This window comes from Hyalella azteca, unplaced genomic scaffold, assembly GCF_000764305.2.
Source record: "Hyalella azteca isolate HAZT.00-mixed unplaced genomic scaffold, Hazt_2.0.2 contig9536, whole genome shotgun sequence".
Classification (NCBI taxonomy): domain Eukaryota; kingdom Metazoa; phylum Arthropoda; class Malacostraca; order Amphipoda; family Hyalellidae; genus Hyalella; species Hyalella azteca.
Window position 1 is genome coordinate 13764 of NW_025939605.1, and position 10977 is coordinate 24740.

A 10977-nucleotide genomic window follows, 5' to 3' on the forward strand; every position below is an offset into this window, starting at 1 on the left:
GCGACTTGCGACGAGTTGAGCTCCACAGATTGCTTACGACTCTGGAAGGAAGAAGTGCGGTGCAGGAACGCTGTGGCAATTGTACCTGTTAATGGAAGTGATTTCTCACCATCTGGGACTGAATTATGTCTCCGTTTGTCTAAATTTATCAGACATGAATGTATTAGAAGGAATGGAGCTGCGTAATATTGAAGTTTAACCGAATGTCGCCTTTATGATCTCATGTCATGGTCTCGCAGTAACAGACCATGTTGATGTTGTGATGCTTCGGATCAACTATTAAATCAATCCTACTTATTTATTACGGATCATAACTGATGATGAAAATGTTTGGAATGTCTTGTATTCTGAGGACTTGAATATGTATTCCATGACATGATTAGAAACCTGCGTCTTCGTATTCCGTTCGGTTTTACTTACCTTTGAGTTACATGAATTTGGTCGGCCGTCCTTCCTGGATGTGCTTGGCCTTTGGAATTTCGTAATTATCTACTGGTTTGTAGATCTTCCATCATGTCACTTGCAAAATAAAATTCTGATTCTTTACTATATCTGGTACGATTAAGCATTGTAAAGGTGTTAACAACGACGTATGGTTTCATTGTTATGCACGAAACTGCTGAGCAACACTGAAACTGTTGGCGTTGCTGCAGAGCCTAGCTTGTACCTACGACATACCTACCGCAAATAACTGACTGGCCACGACGTGCAAGCTGCAGCTACATTGTTATCTTGACGACAGAGCTGAACACGTCAGATTTGCTATTGGTGTTGTCGTGTTGAACAGTTTTTGCAGAACGTGCTTTGTCAAAAAGCCTTATTATTCCCGTTGTCTACTACCAGCGACCTGCAATATTTTGGAAATCGAGTCAAATGTTTATTATCAGTTTCCTTTGCAAATGACTTTCCCTCCAATTCAGAGTATTACTTGCTGTAAATCTACCGCCTATGACATTTACAAATTTAATTTGGCAAGTGCTCACATTGTTTTTCTGCACAATTGTAGTAGGGATATTGAAACTGTTTTTAGTGTGGCAGGTTTTTCATGTATATTTTTGTAGAATAAACTATATTGCGTAATGCGTAGGTTACCTAACGTAACCTAACAATGTATACACTTTTACAACAATATAAACTGCTTGATCGTCAGAGTTGATGCTCATCGTGAAACCATTACTTAAATAAATATTTTCATTTTAAGTATTTTTCTATGTATTTCATATGTAAGGTAGAAATTGAACTCGTGTAAATTGTTTTGATTTATATGTATGTGTCCCGATGAAAGGAAATATGTTTGTTAGTTTTACATGTATAATTTTTTCCTGTGTCTGGACAGCAGCAGTCAATGCCAAACAAGGTAAATTTAGTCAGTTTGTCTTTTGTCATTAGGTGTTGAAATTGAAAACATGGTGAATCACAATCATTCTTATCAATTTTTTGTGCTGATTTTTTGTATAACTATAATAGTAGGTATTAAATAATATTTTACTTGTATTTCTACCTAGCTTGAACTTGTGTTCATTGATGCATCACAATCCATTGTATCACACAAGGCATCTTTTTGTTACGCTGCTAATAAACTATAAATTTTTTACACAGAACTACCATCATGGCTGACACCTATTTAAGTTGCCACTGTATTTATTTCGTCTCCAATGGAAATTCATTGTACTATAGTCTATAATATGATTTAATGAAAAGTTTGGGTAAAATCAAACTCCAATATTAGCTTCATCGCCTACTCACAATAGCTAATTACGTTTTAACATTAATTTATTTTTTCCTTAAAGATATTTCTCAATCGTTATCATATATATTTTTATTCGAGCGTGAAAATCATTAACATTAATTATCGTTAGCTCATCATTTAACAGCATTCTAAACAATCTAACACTTCGATGTCGTTCTTTCAACAGAAACATGGCGCAGTGATCTGAGCGATGCCATACAAATCGGAGTCTCGTCGGAAGGTTTTAGTCGCGCGGTTGTGGACTGCGGCGACCAAGAGATGGCGTTCGTCATCAGCCTCGACGAAGAGTTCGACGGAGTGCTGTATACACGCGGCAGCTTTAGCTCTAAAAACACAAACTGCTTCCGAAAAGCAAACGGAGGGAAAGATTTTGCCCTCAAATTCTCTTACAATGAATGTGGTGTCAAATTTGTGAGTGCATTTGACTTGTTCATGAAAGATATTTTTTTACAATTCAATTATTCAATTGAATAATTCAAATAAATTATTTAGCATCGCAATTTAATCGATGACTGTATACATTTCATTATAAACAAATATGTTTTGTTAGTTTTATATTTGCAACTACATATTTATAAAGGTACATGATCACATATTTCGTTATTTATGCACAGTGTTATTTCGACTGTAAGAAGTCACGTTACTCATAGTGTTTTCACAATTGGAAAAATTATTCCTGAGAATGAAATTATAATACATCTTATTAAAGTTTTATTAAGATATGACTGTATAGCAACTCAACCAACATCTTGAGTGTGTGGCCACAGGACGCAGCAGCTGGCGGAGACACGACGACTGTGATCGTGCAGTTCGACGACGACCTCATCTTTCCTGGCGACCTCGCTTTTGCGATCATTTGCAACAGGACGGCACCTCGTCTTGACGATGACAACGACGAAGAATCTGATCTACCGTGAGCGTTTATCCCTTGTAATAAATAACTTGTTCTCCGCACAGAAAACAAACAGGTCATATTGTCCAAATAGCTACACACTTTCTCACACACTGCATGAGCAAATAGCATACGTAACACTGAAACGCCTTTTCCCGGGCCAAACTGGGCCTACTCACTAAATGGCTAAATATGCATCCTTATTTGGACAAAGCTTCAAATATTTCTTTGAGTATGCTAAATATTGCCGTTTTGTACTGATTAATTTCTTGGTGTAGACTGAATAACTCATCCATAGCGATAAATTCAACGTATTTTTTTTTCTTTTGTTCAAACTTCCTACCCATTGCGGTATCAACATAACATATTGATCTCGGCGCTGAAGTGTAGGCCTGATGTGGCATGTCGCCGATTCTTTTCCTTTTCGTGCCTTGTTCACAGAAGATCTAAAATCGTGTCATTTAACCGGATCTTTTCATGACTGACGATAGTTTGAAGTAGCTACTAGACTTCCACCGGGTTTCCGGGGTTTGATATGGTGCTATAGCATTTCAAATCTGAACATATATTTTTCCATAGCTCTGAAATTATTAACATGGAGTTTTTGGAAAAAGTTTGTGATTTACATTGAGATTAAGATCTCACTGCTAAGAAAATGTGGACCATTGATTACCTCATTCAGAAGTGTTTAACCTCTTTTTTTCTGCTCACTCTGCTTCGATTTGCGACAAAACGCAAACCATTACGCATATTAAGCCATTCTCTTAAGCATATTAAGCTATTCTCTTGAATTGTAGTTTGATTTTTTTTAATCTCCGTGGTTATTCCATCCGGTTTTTCTCACTCCCGTAGAATGAGATCGAGGATAACACTCGTGGCTGCTGACCCAGGGGCACAAGAGACAGGGAGCGCTGCCGTCACATCTTCTTCGACGTCGCAGGTCGCCACTCTATATCCTCCGGAACCCAAGAGCCACCAAGAATTATGAGAACTTGGAAACCTGAGAGGCAGTGTTTCTCAAAATAATGATAATAATAATAGCTTCAGCGTTTATTATACCGAAAGCCTGTCGCCGATTCTTAACATCCAGAATATTTACAGCTTGTTACGGTCTCAAACACTCAACTCACTGCTTCAATTCTGCTGTGCCTTAATCGCCTGGCCATCTCGACGATTTTGACCAGAACTGTTGCAGGTAGCTGGGACCAAACTACAACTCGCTGTACAATCCGGTTTATTACCTAGACCATTCGTTTGATTGTTACACTGTGAGCTTTCGGGCAAAAATATGTGTTGATGATGATTGTCCCTGCTTTGGTTTGAATATTTTTAACCTTCCACTTTCGGTTTCGTTATAGCGACATCGTTTTAAAATAAACACTCGAAATTTCGGTAGCACTTCTTGAGGACGCGTATCACATTTATTAGATATTTATGTCATTAGTCTCCTTGAATCGCAAATTCGCCAATAATCTCGAAGGAAATTGTCTCTCGAATGTCAAACTGAGTTAAATGAACGTAGTGGGTTAATTGTTAGTTGGAACACGTCTCTCTCTACATTAAGAGCGATGCGAATTTCACGGTCGGCTGCAAGTCCGGCCAAGGAAATGTGGTAGCTAGCGCCTATATTCGTGTATCTCCGGAATAAAGTATTAATCGAGACCTTTTTCTTGAAATACATATCTTTACCAGGTCTGAAAAAAATTCTTAAAAATTACCAGGTTTTCTAGAAATATCATTACCAGGTCTGAATAATTTTCTTAGTCACGACGACTTATGTTCCGTATCATCTCACAACCACATAAATTTCTCACGACCTAACCGAGTAGAGTGCTAATGCGCATGGTCGAATTTCAACCATGCTAATACGAGCTCGGGAAAGAAACCACTTTGAAAAAAGTGCTTTAGCATGAGCTACACCGTTCGCGATTGCAGTCTCACTGATTGCTTCTGTTTTGAAATTTAATTGAAATGCGTTAAGCAATTATTTTTCATTGACTTTGTTAATGAAGTTTCACTACAACGTATTCAGTAGTTAGAAAGATAATTCTTGGTCAGTGAAAACCGACTGCAAAATCGGCCGCGGAAATGTCGTTAAGTGAAAACTCCTTTTAATCAATTAAAATATGTTTTAATTAATAAATGCTTTTGATTTTAACATTTTAGCGTTATTGCTAATTTGCAAAAGATAACAGCCTGAAAAGATTATGTCCACAACATACGATGTAGTTTGTGTGCCGAGATTTTTTAACGTTTTTGAAGAGTTTAAAAATTTGATATGGTAGTACTCAAATAATTTTAGAGAATAATAAAATATAACTTAGTATTATCCGTAATGTGAAGATGTCTTATAATATTTACTTATGCCATTCCCTAAAAATTTTCCCTCTTACAACATGCATGGGCTTTTGTAAGATTCGTTTAGAGTGCTCCTTGTTTTTGGTGCGGTGACTTCGCCAGCCGACTCCCTTGAAAGTCGATTTTGCTTGTTTACAATATTGCAGAAATAAATTATGGTAAATTACTTATTTAGTTTTTATCTAAGATTTGTTTATAATATGTAATTTTATTTTAGAGAGATTTTTTCGAGATCTTCTCTTCAATATACCACCGTAACGGCGTAACTTTGGATGTGGTCATAAGTGGGGCCTAGATTGACTACTATTAATATTAGTACAAGTTAAACGTATTAGCAGGATTTTTATTTCTGTTCGGGCATTCGAAATGTCCTAATATTGCTTATACTGTTACTTGAGTTCCGCAATCTTTTTTTTATTCTTTTCAAGTTGAATGACAGACTTCTTGTCATTATTTAGGTACTAGCCTACTAGGTAGGTAGGCTAGTCTATTGTACCTACAGCAATGGTTATACCTACCTACAGGAATGACCGAAATCTTAATGATTGATAAAAGATTGATCATTTTTGTAAATTTTAAACTTGCAAGGCAGATATTTCCTTTAAAACTATATGCTAATATTGCTAATAAATTGTGCGGTATTACTTTAGAAAGATTAAGTGCATCCAAAAAAGGGTCTACAGGTGTAACAAGTGCATCCTACAAAAAAGGGTCTTAATCTACACCCCAAAAAACAATTGGAAAAAACACCCGTTTTTTGGATGCACTTGATCTAAAGTAAAGTATTACCAATTGTGCATCCTTTAAGTCAGGGTGAAATTTAAAGAGGGGCCAATAACCTATATATTATGAAAAAGCCCACATGTCATATTTGATCTAAAAATTTGAAGCTATTTTATCATTTTCTATTTAGCTAATATTTTTGAACTGATAAGTTACAAGGCATGGCAGGCTGCAATCTGCATCACTCTCCAATGTATGATCCACCATTCCTAGATTGTTGTATAATGTAGCTATACCACCCTGAACACTCGGCAATAGTCAGCATAGAGGCCAGGGTGCAAGCAGCATTGCCTAGATGGGCTAGGCTGGCTAGCTATGGATTTTTTGCCCAAAGGGTTTCAGGCCATTTTTGAGATGCCTTGCCGGGTAATTTTTAGCAAGAAAATGCTGCTAACAACTTTGATAGCAAATCTCTTGCTCTCCACACACTGCAACACTTATGCTCACAGCTCAGTCAGTCATTGCAACTGATTTCCAGACGAGCTTCACTGCATCCTGATCCATCCAATGTACCAGAAACCTTACTGTGTGCGCTTGTGGTGTTTCAGATTTGCAGTGACTAATCACAATAATTTAAAAGTTATTTCTAAACTGCAATTACTGAAATCCAAATGTGTTGGCAAGATCTTCTGAAGGCTGATGCATCACCAAAGATCTTTAGATATTCACCCACTTTCTGCACCCTGGCATAGAGGCAGAGCAAACTAGCAGAGAATTTTTTAGGCTTGTCCCAAAGTTTATTTTTTCAGTCCTATAAGAAAATTGGGCAGAAGCCTCCTATGAATTGGTAAAAAACGCCTGTGAATCTGGCCAATATCACCCATTCCTATGGCCTTTTCCTAATTCAATAAGAAATGCAGCCTATTTTCACCCGCAATTTTTGTAAATCACTTATGAAGAAATCCTTTTTACTAGCAATTTTAGGAAAGTTCCAGCTAATATTCCAAATAGGCCACTAGACCAGTACAGTATCATAGATACCAGTATTATCATACACAAGTCTGAAGTCTAAGATATTAGTTTAAATCTTCAGTCAATGAGGAAATTAAAAATGAACTGATTTTAAAAAATTGGTTTCCCACCATGCCACCCTAAGATGCAACATTATGGCAAAAATTTATGAATTCCATGAAGATGGTTTTTGCTCATTCACTGATGGCTTCTACTATAGTTCTACCTTGTTTCTTAGTTTCAGTTTGTCATGTTATGTCTGCCTTGTGTCTAGTTTTTATGTCAAAATAAAAGATTTTAAAAATAAAAAAAAAGTAATTTTTTTAATATTAAAAAAAATTGAAAAAATAATTTTTCCAGCTACAAATCTTATAACTGATATTTGACACACTTTTACCCGTCTGATTGATCTGAAATTTTGCACACTTGTGTGAAGTCAGAGGCAATGCATGAATCAATTAACAGAATAAATAATTTTGAAAAAATTATATATTAAAAAAGTTATATATTAAAAAAAATTGAAAAACTAAATTTTTAATTTGAAAATTAAATGAGAAATTCATTGTACATTTGTGAGATTGGAGACACTGGATTCTTTGGAAGTGTTGTCTTTAAAAATTAATTTTTAAACGCATATTAATAATTGGTATCAACACAGAAGATTATTGTACCTAAAATTCTTGATTTTAGGTACAAAAACTTGCCTAACTTGGAAATATGGCAGAAGCCACATGTGAATGAGGTTAGCGTCAATTATTACAAACAATTTTACCTGTTATTAGAGTTTTAATTTCTACATTGAAAATAAGAGAAGAGGCACATTTTTGCCTGTAATTTTCAATAATCACCTGTTAATAAGATGAATAATATGTGCAATATTTTAATTAATATTATCCCCAGCATTTCTGATTGGATTACTTCTTGTGAAATGATTATTTCACAGGGCTGGCAAGAAAAATCTGTTTTAATATTCCAGATGTTCTACTGCTCTAGATTCCTATTTGGTATTCTAGGAATGGTGGCTGATGCAAACTTGAATCCTCATTTTTTTCACTTATATTATCTTGAAAATGTAGTGCTAAAACCAAGTATATATTTAGAAATGTATAACTCTATTGGCTTGGAACATGTAGCATTGTCAAAAACTTTATGTAAGTAAAATTATAAAAAATTTCCATGGCTGATGGGTGTAATAGACAATATTTTCACTTAACATGTAATTTCTTTTAAACAAAGTTGGCAATATCTTTATAGGTTATCCATATGACAAGTAACCATTGATGTTTTTCCAGACTATCAAGAGGCGTAATCATGGACGTGCCAAGAAGGGCCGTGGACACGTCAAGCCTGTGCGCTGCACCAACTGCGGCCGCTGTGTCCCGAAGGATAAGGCCATCAAAAAGTTCCAAATCAGGAACATTGTTGAGGCTGCTGCAGTGAAGGACATCAATGAAGCATCTGCATATGCCAGTAATACATGGTTCCTTACCTGATTGTTGTGTTTTCTAGATGTCACTTTACCTTGTTTTTGACTGCACCCTTGCCAGTCTCTAACTAACATCTTGAATTATTTGCATGATAAAGTTGTAATGATACACAGGAGGGTTGTAACTGAAATATTTTAAATTTTATTCTTTCAGTACATAAATAAAATGTCTGGTTCTTCATCTTGTCAATTACATGTTTTTGGACAATTAAAGGATTGGTGGCTCAAGAGTGCTAGGTAGGGGAAACTTTAAGTTAGCTATCTGCTTAGCAACATTCTCTTGAAATGAAATAATTTATAGTTATTCCAAACGCTATAATTGTTTGTTTCAAGTTTATGTTAATTTTTTGTACTTCCACACTCTAGGCATCAAACTTGGCTATTCCCATTCCACTTATCCGTGCTAAACATGCTCTGAATATTTTTTGCCAATAGCCATAGCCAACATCACACTCCTGAACCTTGGATTACATCAGTTCTCCACAGTTTTCTTATTCCTCCTGTTGTTTCATATACACTTGTCACTCGCGGTCACACATAATATGGTGACATTTTATCTCATTGGTTCCCAGGTTTTGGGGCATATACACCCATGCTTCCTGCTTAATCACTTCTTCGATAATTAGTCTCTAAACATGCCCATTTGCTCACGTTCAAGTTAGATAAGACTGAGATATTGTCCATACCTAAGATTCAAACTATTGCCCAACCTTATTGTAGAGCTGCTCCCTACAGGTAAACCATCTCATGTCTTTTCTTCAAGGCCTTCTCCGCAGTTTACATGGGCCCTTTAGTTCCGATCTTGTCAATTTTTGTACAACATCCTGCCATACCCACCCTTCTCACTAAGCAGGATATTTCATTCCTCATATATTAGTTTTTCTTTGCCTTGCTCTCTATGTTTCCAGCCGACTTATTCACAAAAATAACAAAGAATGCACAAGGGTGGTACCACCCTTGTGCTTTTCCACCTCCACCATTCCTTGCTTAATCACGTTTTTAATATCTATGCAGATTTTTCTGTCAATTCATTTTGATTCACGAAGAATTGACTTGCCTTATTTTCAAATTTTATTCGGATTGGGTCCATAATCAATTTACTTTCTCTAGTCCCAAAAAGATGTCGCCTATTTTGATATGCATCCTGGCATCATCCATTAGACTTTGTTCTGAATATTCAAACAGACGCAGTAAAACAAGTACACTAGTAGAAAAAAATTACCTCATGTGAGTCATGGTTTTCATATTATTTGGAAACTTGTATAGTGTTTTATTTAAAGACCTGAAAACTTGTTCCATCAGGCTACCAACTGCCGAAGTTGTACATCAAGCAGCATTACTGCGTGTCCTGCGCCATCCACAGCAAGGTTGTGAGGAACAGGAGTAGAGAACTCAGGAAGAAGCGCACGCCCCCTCCTCGCTTCCCCGGCAGGCAACAGGTGAACTTGCTCATTATATTGCATTGCAACTTGTGCGGTTGAGTGGCAAATAACCGTGAAATGTATTTAATTTGATGGCAAAATTAACTTGTGTCGCATAGGTTGCATCATTTATTTATTTAAGAGCCCATTTCACTTTTCAAGTGACACAAACTCCAAGTGTTGAAAATTACCTATTAGTTTTAAACATAATACTGCTAATGTTTAGGAATTAAGTGATTAATCTGTTATTGTATGATCATTACTTGGTTATCATCAATGCACTAAATTTTACCTAGGTTAACATTTAGTTCAAATTCTGCTTTTTCCCTCTTGAATGCTTATTGATTTCATAAAATGATACTGTGGGGTAAATGCTGTACGTTACCCGCACAGTGAGGAAATTACGAGATCGGAAATGACTCAAACTGGATCAAGTGAATTTATTTGATACGACAATGAATACAGAAATGATAACAGTAATAATAAAAATAATAGAAATAATACCCTTGGCAACGTGAGAACCTGCTGTTGTGGATCGGCTGGGCTATACTGACTAAGGGACAAACTAGAACGCGAGGTAAACTTCCTAACGGTGTTGCCAAGTCAGAGGAAAAAGGATATATTTATTAAAAGTCGTAATATCTAGGTTCGCTACAATACCATTGCGGAAATAGATAGCTCATTGCAAATTTTTCATCCTGTTGTACCGACATGTGCCCCAAAGAAATCAATCAACTCCCTACTGTACTTAGTGTATTGTAAGTTATTCTTGATTGGGAATAATTTTTTTAGGCATATTTTGGATTATTTTCTGTAGAGCTATTTCCATTTTCTCATTGTTTGTGTCTATGTACAGCCCAACGCTGGAGGTCCTCGTCGCTAGTGTGCAAGATGACGGACAGGTGAGCCTGCTTTTGTAGCTTGCGACTGCAAATTCGGTCGTGACGAATTATGAACTTGAAAGTAAAGCCATCTATTTATTTTTTTTTCTTTGTGATAGTTGAATATTGACGTTATTTGAGTTCTTACGAGCATTCATCAATAACAAGCTGGTAACTCCAATGCACTATTGAACTGTTAGTTTCGTTAAAGCGTACTACTAAAGCGAAAGACTTCTGCGATGATGCAATTAGCACAGTTAATAATACTGAGCGCCACCTTTATGATTGAAATTCCGTATCTGTTGTATTTACTTTTTGGAATTCCACCTCTCAGTTCCATATCACAGATAACTTTCCTGACGCAAGAAATAAACTTGTCTAATACTAGTTTTATTTTTTTTCCAGGAGGCTAGTGCTTCTAATACAGCATTGGTAAAGAACGTCGTTTCTTTTTC

General features: G+C 36.1%; 2 protein-coding genes across 2 annotated transcripts; both read left to right on the forward strand.

Annotated features, from left to right (window-relative positions):
• Positions 1-1081: 1081 nt before the first annotated feature.
• On the forward strand, positions 1082-3959 carry LOC108665399. Its single transcript, XM_018152149.2, has 4 exons — positions 1082-1357; positions 1917-2161; positions 2518-2663; positions 3495-3959. The coding sequence occupies exons 1-4, from the start codon at positions 1279-1281 to the stop codon at positions 3628-3630; spliced, it is 606 nt and encodes a 201-aa protein (XP_018007638.1). The 5' UTR covers positions 1082-1278; the 3' UTR covers positions 3631-3959.
• Positions 3960-5054: 1095 nt separating this feature from the next.
• LOC108665398 (40S ribosomal protein S26) lies at positions 5055-10959 on the forward strand. The gene is made up of 5 exons (XM_018152148.2): positions 5055-5158; positions 8027-8204; positions 9523-9659; positions 10498-10543; positions 10928-10959. The coding sequence occupies exons 1-4, from the start codon at positions 5156-5158 to the stop codon at positions 10522-10524; spliced, it is 345 nt and encodes a 114-aa protein (XP_018007637.1). The 5' UTR covers positions 5055-5155; the 3' UTR covers positions 10525-10543; positions 10928-10959.
• The last annotated feature ends 18 nt before the right edge of the window (positions 10960-10977 follow it).